Below are 13,084 nucleotides of genomic sequence, written 5' to 3' on the forward strand. Positions count from 1 at the left end.
ATCCGACATCATCCATGAAGAGAAATCCACCCATGTCGGTTTGACCAAGGTTCTCAAAAGGGCGGAATGGGAAAGATCAGTAGTGAGGGCTTTGTGCTGAACCAGGATTCATTATGCGTTATGATCCGTTAAGTCGTGACTTAAATAAATAATCTGTAATTCCTATCTGATCCCAGTCACTATGGTGGTTTGCGTCGTCAACATCTCCGAGGAAGTTGATACTCATCAACTCGAATTATCACATGATCAGAAATACACCGGATTCGCCTTGTCTCGAGTCCTCTATTACCTTGCAGACTATGGTGTCCAATTCATCAGTGTTTCAGCCACCGAGGAAGATGCCGTAGTTACCATCTGCTGGGATGATATGGATTGGACCACGCTCTGCAAAGATCGTAAAGAAAGTCATGAATATGGTAGGGGATACTTCTATCCTGGTACGACTATCGAAGACTTCGAGCAAGTTCATGGAAAGGATAAGAAAAGAGTGATAGGCGGTATCAGAGGTGATAAAGATCCCAGACAAGCTGCAGAACCCGAACCTGAGGGGAATGAAGAAGACCAAATTCCGACTAAGGAGGTGGAGATGAACGAGAATCGAGCAAGAATCTGAGAGCTGAACGGGCTTGTTGTATGTACCACTCATTTCGAACAAGTAGATATAGTGCTTATGACCGGACTACATTTCCCTCTAGTCCTCCACTCATCCCATTACCAGCACTCTCCCGCTTCCCATCTGCATTTATCGCTTTCGTCAACTATGATACTCGTCAATCAACAGAACTGCTCAAAAAGCTTTCCATAACATCCCTATATCCACTTCCACTTCCACTCCCACTTCCTTCTGTCGTATACCACCCTTATCATCGTATTAGTTCCCATGGAGTTTCATGCACCAAATGTAAAGTATTGAGCTGACGAGATATCTTTGGGTGGACTTGTTATAGTGGAGGTCATTCGGAGAATATTGGATCCGGGGTCCAGTATGGTAATGGGTTATGAGACGATTCATGTCACGAGCTCAACGTACCTTCGTTTCTACTTTTTTCGCCTACACTGAACAGCCCTCCGAACCTATGATGAGGTATGATGTCTTTGTGCCATCAGTCAACCTCAAAAGCAGCGTGAGCGATTCACCTAAGCACCTTTCGCAGGGTGTTATTGATCGTAGAATTCATACTGTCATGATAGCCATGACGGGCGGCTTCTAAAAATATATACAAGGGCATGATGGGAGAGGTGGGAAGTACTATACACAATTGTCTCATTAAGAGCGCATATGATGGTTGAGATGAAAATCGCAAGCGATTGTCAATATAACACGCTAAACAGCAATATATACAAGACAAAATCCTCTATAATATACACAATTTGTCTAACGCCCTAACGCTAACAAGCATTGATACCATTCGCTTTCTCCTTCTTCTCCTTGATCTCGGCAGGAGCCACAGCCATCAACCCCATCACTGCCAACTTGAATCCCATAGCAACGACCACTACAACCCATGATCCTGCATACTTGTGCATAATCCCTCCGATGAAACTTCCTATGATCATCGCTGAGATATATGCCAGTCGCCTATTCCTCCCGCTTGAGTGTTTATGATTGAACCCTACGAACAGGTATTTGTCCGAGACCAAATCGACATAGGAGGAAGTCATAGGTGCAGTGGGAATTTCTTGTATAGAAGCCTGACGAGCAGCTGATACTTGTGCGCCTGACATGATTGCAAACAAGGAAATGATCACCCATTCGTGTTTTGCTCCGAGTCGAGTTTGAGCTGGACCAGAGGGTGATAGGAAGATGGCTGAAAGGATCAGAAAGATGATTTGACAGAAGACATTGAGAAGTAGCCAGATTCGTCTTCGGACGCCTAAAACGTGGAACAGGATTAGCGTCGGGCTTTGGTAAGGTATAGGAAGGATTAGGTGTATGCACATGGGATGTGGTTGGGAAGAGAGCGGAAATGATCGTATGACGTACCGACAAGATGTCCAATATGTCCAAATATCAAAGCAGCACTCAAGAAACTTGCGAGGGATACACCGGTCAACAAAAGTAAATGACCCGATACTCTCACTATTGCCACTGTAAGGAGGATGGTGTTACCGGTTTCTGCAAATGTAGAGATTGACTTGTGTGGTAAGCGATGTACCTCAAATATATATCTTGGTTTAACGTAGATGTTCGATGGGGATGATATGGGGAAGAGGCTGACTTACGATTGGATGCGAATGTCGAAAAATCAAGATAAGTAGTTGCGTCCAATATGCTATACGACCGGTATAGGGCATCAGCAGAGGCTCTTGTTCTGAGATCATTAGATGGAAGTAAGAGATGAATGTCTAGGACTCACCCAGTAGAAAAAGCTTGCAAGATCAGGCAAAGTACCAACGATTGAGCAGTAACTGTATCGCTCATCCAACCTGACCATCTATCATTTCTTTTCCAAGGTGGGAACACAACCTTGGCGGTGGTCGATGTGGCCGAGTTAACGTTCTGAGAGGGATCATTCGATGTACATGTGTTTTGACCATTCCTTTCTTGTTTTTGACCTTCCCAATATACCTCTTGCTCATTCCCACATACTTCTCCTTCAGCCGGGCGTTGCTGGCTGCTTGTCGGTTTTTCAGAGGTCGGCCTTGGTTCTCGTGCTGGATCGTTCATTGATGTACGAGTATAAGCACGTGTGATAAGATCGGTAGTGGAGTTATGGGCTGTAGAAGTAGGTGAGATCGTTTGAGTGTGAGAAGTAGGTGAAAGTGAGTTGGACATTGATAGAGCAATCAACGATGAGATGCAGTAAATTCAACGATCATCGAGTAATAAGAAGTGAGAAGTAAGTCAACTTAACAAACATGCTTCCTTCTCATCTTATACACACAAAGAAGAGTATCATCGTGTCAAAAGCTTTTTAGTCTTACATTCGTTAATTGTTTGTCAGTTGATAACGAATGACATGGTAGATCATCCCGAAATCCTAAATGCTTTTAACAGTATTTGGAGTGACGCAAATCCTTCGGATTACCGAGCATCTCACAACATGCGATGCGATGCAATGCGGCTGGAAAGGGTAACACCTGTAGGGCTGTAGGTAGATTAAGCATATTGGAATGTCACAAGGCAAGATACCAGAAAGGAGAGTAAGAATTCCAAAATCGTTCAAACAAGATTTGGAATATCAGCAGGTAGATATGGAATCGCATTCTCTATTTATTTCAGTTGACCATTTAGCTCGGTGCTATGGCTCAAGATGTCACGTGCTTTGAACCTGAGTTCCAGTTAGTCATGAAATGTTGATGCAAGTTACAAAGATAACAATCAGAGGAGGTCAAAGCTCGAATCAAAGTCGAAATCGACCAATATCAGACCTACAGCTGAAAGAGATACCTTTGAGCGTTCATGAGACTAAGCTCGATACTATACAATATGGCGAGAAACAAGACCTACTCTGTGAATTATGGCGAGGGTGTTATGTATCTCCGGACGAGTGCAGCTAATGTAATGGCATTTGCACCTATAGGAGGCCATCTCGTTGTTGAATACTTGTCAATCTAATGCAGCAACGTGAGTGACATGTTCTCGTCAAGTTTTTGTGCAGGAAGAGGGCTCAATGGTAGTAATACCTTTTGATTGCAGCATCGAAGCGATACGTAAATCAGGAGGAAGATTGAATGAACATGCTGTAGCTGAGATGCACGACTACCTGAGGAAGATAGGATATAAGGTAAATGACGATTCTTATCTTATCAGATCACATTCTATATTATGACAGTATTGACCGTACATAGCTGACTGATTGTGCTGCTGCCATGAGGTAGCCTGACGATCTCAACAAGCTCAATGTCGTGCACATAACAGGAACGAAAGGGAAGGGTTCAACATCTGCCTTCACGGAGCGCATTCTAAGAACACATATACCGAATGGTAAGATTGGTGAGTCCGAAACATCTTGAATTGTCTTATGCTACGTTCGGCTGATGCATTCTGACATCATGTCAATAGGATTATACACCTCACCTCATCTCTGTGCGGTACGGGAAAGGATAAGGATCAATGGTGAACCAATATCCGAAGAAATATTCGCCAAGTATTTCTTTGAAGTTTGGGAGAAATTGGAAGCCGATCCCAAAGTCAGTGATTATCCCTTGTATCTTCATTCATCTGTCATTTGACTTTGTATATTGATCAAATTGATATCCCCTTCTTTAGACATTGACACCTCAAACACCCCAATTCCCAATATATTTCCGACTTCTAACCCTCTTAGCGTTCCATGTCTTCTTATCCGAATCCATCACAGCAACGGTCCTAGAAGTAGGTATAGGCGGTCTATACGATTCCACCAATATCGTACCCAAACCCATCGTCACTGGTATAACAAGTCTGGGTTTGGATCATACTGCCGTATTGGGAAATACGATAGAGGAAATAGCGAGGAACAAAGCTGGGATATATAAGAAGGACGTTCCTGCATTAAGTGTCGTGCAGGACAAGGGAGGGGAAGTTTTGAAAGAGGTTGCTGAGAAGAATGGGGTGAGTAGTCCTATATCCTGGTGTTTCACGACGTTTTGTTGTTGAGAGTAGCTTGGAATTGGCATTCATCGCTGATTTATTTGTGATTTGTAAAGGCTCCATTCGAAGTGATCCCCACGATACCCCCCACACCATTGGGCTTACCAGGTTCTCATCAACTTATCAACGCCTCACTCGCCGTAGCGCTATGTTCCAAATTCCTCTCCATACAGAAATACCCTTTCCAACCATCTTCCTCTTCCTCCTCTTCGTCAATACCTGAATCATTCATCGAACCATTAGGGCAGACGCGGTGGCCGGGTCGATGTCAACTGGTGAAACAGGGTGAGACCACCTGGTTATTGGACGGAGCACATACTATAGAATCGTTAAGATCATGTGCTGAATGGGCTTTCGCAGATGATAAGAAACCTGATGTGTTGATTTTCAATTGTTCTGGTGGAAGAGCGGGTGAGACGTTGTTGAATGAGCTACTAGAAACTGGATCAAAAGTCAAGGGAGTCAGTAGAGGAGAATTAGGAAGAGGATTTGTGAAAGTTGTTTTCTGTACGAATGTTACGTATACGGATGGACATTTTAAGAGTGGTAAGTTAACGTTCCATCTCATCTACCTTCTACTCATTCCTACCCTTCTTATCCTTCGTGCCTCTTCTCAGACTCTCGAAATGATCGTTTAACGATCATCGCTGTATGACTGATGTCTGATTACAATCGCAGACCTCCACGCAACGGCCATAGATCCCAATGACCTCTCTCAACTTGCCACCCAGAATGCACTTAGAGATGCATGGCTAAAGCTCAACCCTGATTACAATCCTGATAATGTCCATGCTGTACCTTCCATCCAGCATGCTGTCAAGATTGTACGAGAAGCAGGCGAGAGACAGGTACTGGTTGCTGGAAGTTTACATTTGGTAGGGGGTGTTATGGAAGTTGCTGGTTTACAAGATGCTTTGAGTATGGTATAGAAATAGAAAGGTATTGTAAGCGAGGTAGATAGTAAACGATTTGGGATTGTATGTTAGAGTCTGATATGCACATAAATCTTTACGCACGTATCAAGAGTAGAAGAAAAAAGGTATAGGTGATTTTACCGCGGATGAATGCACCCATCTATGATGTTCTCGTAGACTAAGCACGTAGTGGATAGCAGCCGAAGGAAAACCCTGTAGATGGGTGATTCTCTGGCGCAAACTTCTCTCCTATGCTATACTCTCATATCACTATACAATCAGATTACGGAACACCGACAGTACAAGGAGATATGATGATGTGATACAAGAAACGCGTAGCCTTGACGAGTGTGGTGACTGGGCTGGTATTTTACCATTCCTACATCCTTCTTTTCTACTCTAGCTCCAATCGAGAGTAATGCATAGGTTATGTGAATTTTTAGCATCAAATGCGAAATAGGATGATCTATGCCTTTCTTCAGGTGAAGAGACATTAATCCGAAAACACATTGGAGTTAGTCCATCGAATTTCCCAATGATAGTCATTTGCTCCACCTTCACTTGAGAAACAAGTACTATCATTGTAGATATAAGTATTATTTGCATATAATGTATCATATCTCATTCACTCGTCAATGTATCTTATCTAGAAATTTGATAAAGCCAATTTTACAATTGTCATAGATTACGTCCACAGAGGAAACCAAATGATCAACATTTGTTCCCATATGCGAGAGAAGAGAGTAACGAACGTATCGTATATTATTGTCTCGATTGTAGCATCGTATGGTTGATTCCTTGTCAATCTAATGCCAGCCAATTAACTGATTCTTCCGCCCCCCTTTCCAATCTATCAAACATGAATGGCATTCGAATCCAAGCTTCCAATCCTCTTGTCTAACTCATTACCCTCTCCTTCTCTCCCCTCTCCAACCTTTCAATCTCCCTCTGCCAATAGATAACCCCATCAGGAGCTTTTCTCCTCTTCTCCCTCCTCTCCTCTTCTTCTTTAATATTCACCCCTAGACCCAGCACAACATTCGGTACTTTCCCATTACTACCATACCCTTGTAGTGGGTTCGTGGTAAACGACATTGACATAGCTTTCTTTGCTCGATTCCTCAATCCACCTTGTCCATGCTGTGTTTGATCGGATGGTAAATAAGGTTGGACAGGTGATGATTTATCCAATTCGGCCAACCGCTTGATCTCCTCTTTAGCATTCTCCAAGCATGCTTTGGCGTGACCGAGCGTACCAGGTACCAGACCCAATATTCTCTCGGCTTTATGGGCGAGAGTGAAGATACCCTCCGGGGAGTGGTGTCCCGGTGGTGAGGTTGATCGGGCTTTTTGATTCATACGTGATGAGGAGGGGATAGATATGGGATGTTGTTGAGAGGGAGTGACGGGTCGAGAAGAAGTGTGGGATGAACGAGAGTCTGACCGAATTCGAGTTAGCATGACTGGGGTCCGAGGTGATGAAAGGCAAGGAGTCAGATGAAGTTCGATACGAGGGTATGATTATATTCATGAGTGGCGAAAACAAGAAGAACGACAAATGAAGTCAGAAAGTGTAAAGCCAGAAGGAGACTAATGACTGGTGTAGTAATACACAGATGTGTATACTCCAACATTTTAAGGAGGTGCACCGCCTTTCAAGCTGACGAGAAAGATGATAGAATTCAAGCTGACGGGAGAGACGATAGCAGATCCAATCCCACTTCGAAGTTGACTCACCTGACAACTGATCCATCTCCTCATCAACACTCATAAGCTCATCTTCACTGTCCAGGTCCTCCCTTCTCCCACCTCTATTACCATGTCGACTGTCATTCGATCTTCTACTGTTCTCATTCTCCTCCATCGATGTTTTCTTCGAGCCGACTTGTTTCCCTTGGAAGATCAACGTATCGGTAAAAGGCGATGAATCGTTCGAATATGAATAATTCAATTTACGCAAGGACAACGAGCCGACGGTGGTCTCGTACATTCCACTTGACATTTTCTGGCGCTGTCTTGATTTAATTTAGGGTGAGATAAGGTAGGGGGGATATCCAGTATATATAGGTTGCTTTTATATTGTTCCAGTGAAGTCTGTAAGTCGTATTGTGGGAAAATCCTTCTTGACTAATTTCGTATATCTGAATTTATACAACAGAGACAAAGAATCATCCGCAAGTCCAATCGTGTGGAATAGGTTTGTTGAATGATACCTCAAAATTTCTTCTTCCTGATCAGATACAAACCACACACAATAACACAAGGGGTCGAAAAGTTTTCAGGAGTTGTGTGTTTTCGAGTGAGTGGCACAAAGGGGTGAATGTGATGAACTGAAACGTTATTTTTTGGGTGGATTTCCGTTGTTCGTATATCGTGTGACTCGGAGGCGAGTTGAGGAGAATCTTCTTTCATGTGTGATACTTCAGTATGTGAATGATTTATGCCTAATAGTCAAACAAAGGGGTGGGGATGATAAAGGAGTAAGCAAATAGGTGAGTGCGGTAGTACGTCGTTTAGGAGTATTCCGTGTGAAGCTCGTTGTGATTACTTCGGTGATGGGATTCGAACCAAGTCAATGATAAACAATGGAGTTGAGTTTGAGGGGAAAAGGTATTCCTTGTGAAATGTGAAATATGCGAAGTTGGGGGAAGGAAAGATCCAATGTGATCTGAGGTTGTATGTAACAACTACAAGTAGAGTAGTCAACTACCTAGTGGAGCGAGTCGAGGGTGGTGTAGTTCCTTTGTTGTCAAGCTGAAGATGGATAAGATCCTTTGGGAAGTATGTGAGTTGATCTGAACGAACAGTATGTTAGAAGAGTGAGAAGAACAGAAAGATCTGACATCACCCACTAGCTGCATGGGTATTTGTACCGTAGCGCAGACTGATCGTGACAACGCATTTACCGCCTATGATCTTGGACCACATTGGTACTGCGTTTCGATCAAACAATCTATCAATCAGTCTAGTCTAGTCATCGCATTGTTCGGTTGTTCTTATTGCTTGGCGACTTGATCATCAGCAAACATCAATGATGCTAAACAACAACAAAGCATCGTGTCGGTTGTGGAGTGGGGAGATAGGGACAGATTAGCTCGTTTCATCGATCCTTACGCTGCTTTGTTTATGCATGTTACCGCAGCGTCGTACAGCGTCATGATGTAAGCGGCTATGCATGATTGACTACATCAGCATTACCATGAAGAGCGAACATGGGAGGAGGAACAACTAGAACGCACTAAAATGTTTGACCTTGTTTCATGTTTCATGTTTCCTTGTCATTTCTCCCCGTTTTGCTTGTGTTTTCCACCTTGTCCCTTACCTCTGCCAAACGCTTCTAGCATGTGTTCCTGTACCTGTGAGTAGGAGCCGATGCACAAGGATCAGATTGAGATGTAAGAGGGTAGATGAAGGGGGATGTATTTCTGATGCATGGTATAATATATGATGTATGTTACAGTACAAGGTATGTTTTACCCCACCTGGTGTGATTTAATTTGCGTCAGCATGTCCAGGAATGACATAGACAAGCAAGATACTTACTTCTATTGTATGTTTGCCATCTAATCATCTGTATGTCTGAGATTGTTCTCTATCCAAGCTGGATTAGGGTATACCTGATCGTCCAAACCAACCCACCTAATTCAGCGACATTCGAGATGTCAGTCAGATTCAGAATTTCACTCACTCTAGCTAGTACTTTCCCTTTGATCATCGCTATCGGTACAGGTCCATATTTCCTCGAATCCGTCGAATTGCTCAGGTTATCGCCTACAAGCCATACATGTCCTTTTGGAACTTTGACCCACTGACCTTCACCATTTCTTTTCGGTTTACTCATCAATCCCAACTCCTCATGTGAGATATGTCTATCTTTATCGTGTCCTTCCAATTCTATTATATCTTGAGGTATATCAACCATGAACCCTACACCGGCATTATCGATCCATTTCCTCTGATTACCCCTTCTAGGTTCTATTTCTATCAAATCACCTTCAACACCTAATACCCTCTTACATACGGTCTGACTCGGATCCATAGGTGAAGTAGCTACCACGACATCACCCCTCTTAGGTCTGTTGGAACGCGTGTGCTTCTCGCTGAATGGTGACCAGTAAGGTAGAGGTGACACCAGTACGCAATCACCGTGTTGCGATAGTGTAGGTAACATTGAGAATCCGGTACATATCCTCAGTTCGACTAAGGTCGTTGAGACTAGATGTAAGGTCGCTAAGATCTGAATGGTTCGGATGGTGGTGGGTAGTAGAGGTGGTGGACGATACCGTGAGAAGACATTGCGAAATCGCAAATAGGGACTAGCCATCACGAAGGGCGAAGCTCGCAGAGGATGTATGATGTGTATTCTTAGATGGCTGTCATGTAGATGTCAATGCAACGGATTGATATTCTGATGGTTCTGATGAAATCGCAAGCTGGTAATCGGGCGGGGTTCGGTGCACGCCGTTCACCGAAAGCTATATCCGCACATTATACGGTTTTGATGTAGTCTTACTCGAGGCTATATGCATTCATCGGAAAAAGTGTTCGCCATACTAACCATGCTCAGCTGCCGACATCACCATCCTGTCGTCGGTACCGATAAAGCATGATATCAACGGAAGGCAACATGGAACAGGCTGCCAACAAACGATCAATCATCCCCACCTTGTGCTGGTACGTTTCAGGTTTTTGAGTGGAGGTCTGATCGGATTATATCATCTGAAATGGGATAACGTAATCAACGGAGTGCAAGTCTAGAAAGCACCATTCGTAACCATAACCTTTGTCATCATACGCCATCATCTCTTCCCCTCGATACTATACTTATACTCGACGACATAGCCCAAGTTGATAATCTCCTCACATCCGACGACAGTGACTGATCGTAATCATACTAGTGGTCGGGACGCATGATCCCATTGTAGGAGATTTTACCTGATCACAACGATACTCCGAGACATCAACATGTCATCACCGCCACCTAACAACAACGACAATCACAATGATCAATCCCTCCCTTCTGCAGAGGCAAATCAAACTCAGAATAATGATCGGACACAATCACGTAACTCGCCTCTTCCCTCCATATCATTCTCCATAAGTATACCCCGCCCGACACCTGGAGCTGCAGACGGTCCGGATCAGAATCAGAATGAGAATCAGAACCAACAGCATTCAGCGGAAGGAAGTGGTGCTCAACCAATCGGCGAAAGGAACAACGGTCATACAGGATCTTCGGCAGCCTCGTCGTTCTTTTGGACGTTCACCATACGTCCTGACGATGGACCTGCTCCTGCTCCTGCTCCCGCTCCCTCAACAAATCCCAGTGATGCACCGGGAGGAAACACTTCTACAAATCCTCCCGAAGGCACCTCTAGTGGAGAGGGATCCGGTGGTCAGGCCCAATCACAGCAGCAGCAGCAGCAGCAGCGGACGACCCTTCCTCAAGCACCACCATGGATCTTTCCTCCATTCCTTAACTTCTTCTTACCCTTACGAACGGAACCCCAGCCCAACCCGGAGAAAGCAGCTGAGCTGTTAAGGTCTCTGCCAACCGTCGGAAGGAGATTGTTGATGAGGGTGGACAGGATCGTAGCAGCACAGGAGACAGATGTTCTGCCCGAAGAGAAAGGTTGGAAATGTGGGGTATGCTTGGAAGGGTTGAATACTGAAGAAGAAGATGGACAGGACAAGGGAAGACAGAAGGAGGATTCGGGTGAGATGAAAGTTGATGGAAATGCTGAAGAGCAAAAGGAAGACCTAAAGGAGCAGACTAACAGCACTGGTGTAAAAGCGTTACCGTGTAATCATCTGTTTCATGAAAAGTGTTTACAACCTTGGTTTACGACTAAACACACTTGGTGAGTCATCATTTTTATCTTCAATTCTGTAATTATCTGGGGCTAATGGTGACTGTGAACTTTACCCTTATTGGATTCAGTCCCTCCTGCCGACTTGATCTAGATCCTCTCCAAACGCTCAACTCCCCAACTACCCATACGAATACCACCAGACCGAGTCAAACAGGCTCAGGCCGACGATCACCCCATCCATACGCTAGAGATCGCCCAGCGAATGCACCCACAGCCACAGAAAATACAGCTACGACTGAAGGTAATGCCGCGCAGGATCGTACCGCTGGAGGAAATACACATCCAAATCCGTTTATCCCAACTTTAGGACCAGGGTTGTTCCCCTCGGTTGGAATTTCTGGAAGTGGTTTACCAGAAGAGGATAACAGACCATCAATCACATTTATCTTTTCTGGATCGCCACCTCCCGGACTCAATTTACCTGGTATGCCTCCTCGTCCTGATATCCAATTTAGTAACTCCACGGCGCAATCTGCGAATTCAGCTACGTCAGAACAGCAACCTGCGGCTGAAAACCGTGGAAGCGGAACTATCAATCCAGAATCAGCTCAACCTGCTCCTTCGACTCCTGGTTCTGGATCTGTCTTTGATGTTCCTACATTCTTCTCGTCTCCACTTCCAATGGGTAGTAGATCCAGTCCCACTCCTGCACCCGACTTACCCCCTTTGGTCAATCCTGTTCCACACATCGCATCGGCATCTGTACCCCCTCCATCCTCTTCTCAGTTGAACGCAACCCCTTCGGTGCCTTCACCTGCTGCTTCGACGAACGCCAACACTTCCACCGAAGGGGATAGACCCAGACCGGAGCGTCGGCCTCACATTACTATAATCCGAAGGACCTCGCCTTCCCCTGCACCAGGTCCTGGCAGTCTACCACCTCCAGGAGGATTGGGTCTAGGAAACCTACCTTTACCTCCGTTCCTCTTTCCCACCATGCCACCAGGGTTTCTGGGTCTTCATCCCAGTCTTCCAGGTCAAGGTCAAGGCGGTACCCCTGCTACTCAAAATGCAGCTGGGTCATCCCCAGCATCAGCACCATTCGTTCCTCAATCGCTCGAATCATGGACTGAAGAAAGAGAGAAAAGTCTCGGATGGAGATGTGATGCAGTGGAATGTATCTATGCTCCGCCTACGACGGAGGACGACGAAGATGTGAATATGATACCCGATGAGGAAGAAGAAGGTGAAGAAGGGGATAAAGAGATGCTGTCGATTTATTCAACCTTACAACCTCCTCTTACAGATGAACAAAAACAAGAAGAGCAGAAAGATGGGAGTGGAAAATTTGTTTTGTTGGCGTGTCAACACAAATGGCATAGGAAATGCATAGAACTATCTGAACGATCTTGTGGAAGATTACATGATAGAGATGGTCAGGGTGGTAGAATTTGGGTTAGGTGTGAGAAATGTAGGAAAGATGGGTGGGTCAGGTCCAGAAGTAATGTGAAGGATAACAGTACGGTCAGAATGAAAGGAAGCGAGGAAAGACAAAACAAAGATGATCAGGATGAGGATGAGGATGATGGGTACGCTCCTAGTGAGAGGGAAGTGGAGAATTTGGTCAATTGTTGACTAAGTCGAATTGGATAAGCAGGAAGAAGTAATTTAAGGAATGTTGGACCGAGTGATCATCATATCAAGGCCTGCTCTCTCACGAATAATACAACGATTCATCAATATCGGATATGGGGATGGAGGTGGGTTTGGGAATGGTTTAA

At 44.7% G+C, this 13,084-nt stretch overlaps 6 protein-coding genes across 6 annotated transcripts; 3 read left to right on the plus strand and 3 right to left on the minus strand.

Moving 5' to 3' along the window:
* Positions 1 to 181: 181 nt before the first annotated feature.
* Positions 182 to 613, plus strand: V865_007465 (uncharacterized protein; the record flags this gene model as incomplete). The annotated part of the gene is made up of 1 exon (XM_066231212.1): positions 182 to 613. The coding sequence occupies one exon, from the start codon at positions 182 to 184 to the stop codon at positions 611 to 613; it is 432 nt and encodes a 143-aa protein (XP_066087309.1).
* Positions 614 to 1,389: 776 nt separating this feature from the next.
* On the minus strand, positions 1,390 to 2,776 carry V865_007466 (uncharacterized protein; the record flags this gene model as incomplete). The annotated part of the gene is made up of 4 exons (XM_066231213.1): positions 1,390 to 1,874; positions 1,985 to 2,116; positions 2,224 to 2,273; positions 2,358 to 2,776. 4 exons carry the CDS (start codon positions 2,774 to 2,776, stop codon positions 1,390 to 1,392), a joined length of 1,086 nt encoding a protein of 361 aa, XP_066087310.1.
* A 654-nt stretch (positions 2,777 to 3,430) lies between these two features.
* Positions 3,431 to 5,505, plus strand: V865_007467 (uncharacterized protein; the record flags this gene model as incomplete). Its single annotated transcript, XM_066231214.1, has 8 exons — positions 3,431 to 3,454; positions 3,525 to 3,568; positions 3,641 to 3,728; positions 3,823 to 3,937; positions 4,007 to 4,134; positions 4,214 to 4,537; positions 4,633 to 5,122; positions 5,255 to 5,505. 8 exons carry the CDS (start codon positions 3,431 to 3,433, stop codon positions 5,503 to 5,505), a joined length of 1,464 nt encoding a protein of 487 aa, XP_066087311.1.
* Positions 5,506 to 6,387: 882 nt separating this feature from the next.
* On the minus strand, positions 6,388 to 7,492 carry V865_007468 (uncharacterized protein; the record flags this gene model as incomplete). The annotated part of the gene is made up of 2 exons (XM_066231215.1): positions 6,388 to 6,929; positions 7,228 to 7,492. 2 exons carry the CDS (start codon positions 7,490 to 7,492, stop codon positions 6,388 to 6,390), a joined length of 807 nt encoding a protein of 268 aa, XP_066087312.1.
* Positions 7,493 to 9,053: 1,561 nt separating this feature from the next.
* V865_007469 (signal peptidase I) lies at positions 9,054 to 9,814 on the minus strand (the record flags this gene model as incomplete). Its single annotated transcript, XM_066231216.1, has 2 exons — positions 9,054 to 9,107; positions 9,179 to 9,814. 2 exons carry the CDS (start codon positions 9,812 to 9,814, stop codon positions 9,054 to 9,056), a joined length of 690 nt encoding a protein of 229 aa, XP_066087313.1.
* A 641-nt stretch (positions 9,815 to 10,455) lies between these two features.
* On the plus strand, positions 10,456 to 12,938 carry V865_007470 (uncharacterized protein; the record flags this gene model as incomplete). Its single annotated transcript, XM_066231217.1, has 2 exons — positions 10,456 to 11,351; positions 11,432 to 12,938. The coding sequence occupies 2 exons, from the start codon at positions 10,456 to 10,458 to the stop codon at positions 12,936 to 12,938; spliced, it is 2,403 nt and encodes an 800-aa protein (XP_066087314.1).
* Between the last annotated feature and the right edge of the window lie 146 nt (positions 12,939 to 13,084).

The sequence above is a fragment of the Kwoniella europaea genome, chromosome 2, assembly GCF_036810445.1.
Source record: "Kwoniella europaea PYCC6329 chromosome 2, complete sequence".
In the NCBI taxonomy this organism is placed as follows: Eukaryota; Fungi; Basidiomycota; class Tremellomycetes; order Tremellales; family Cryptococcaceae; genus Kwoniella; species Kwoniella europaea.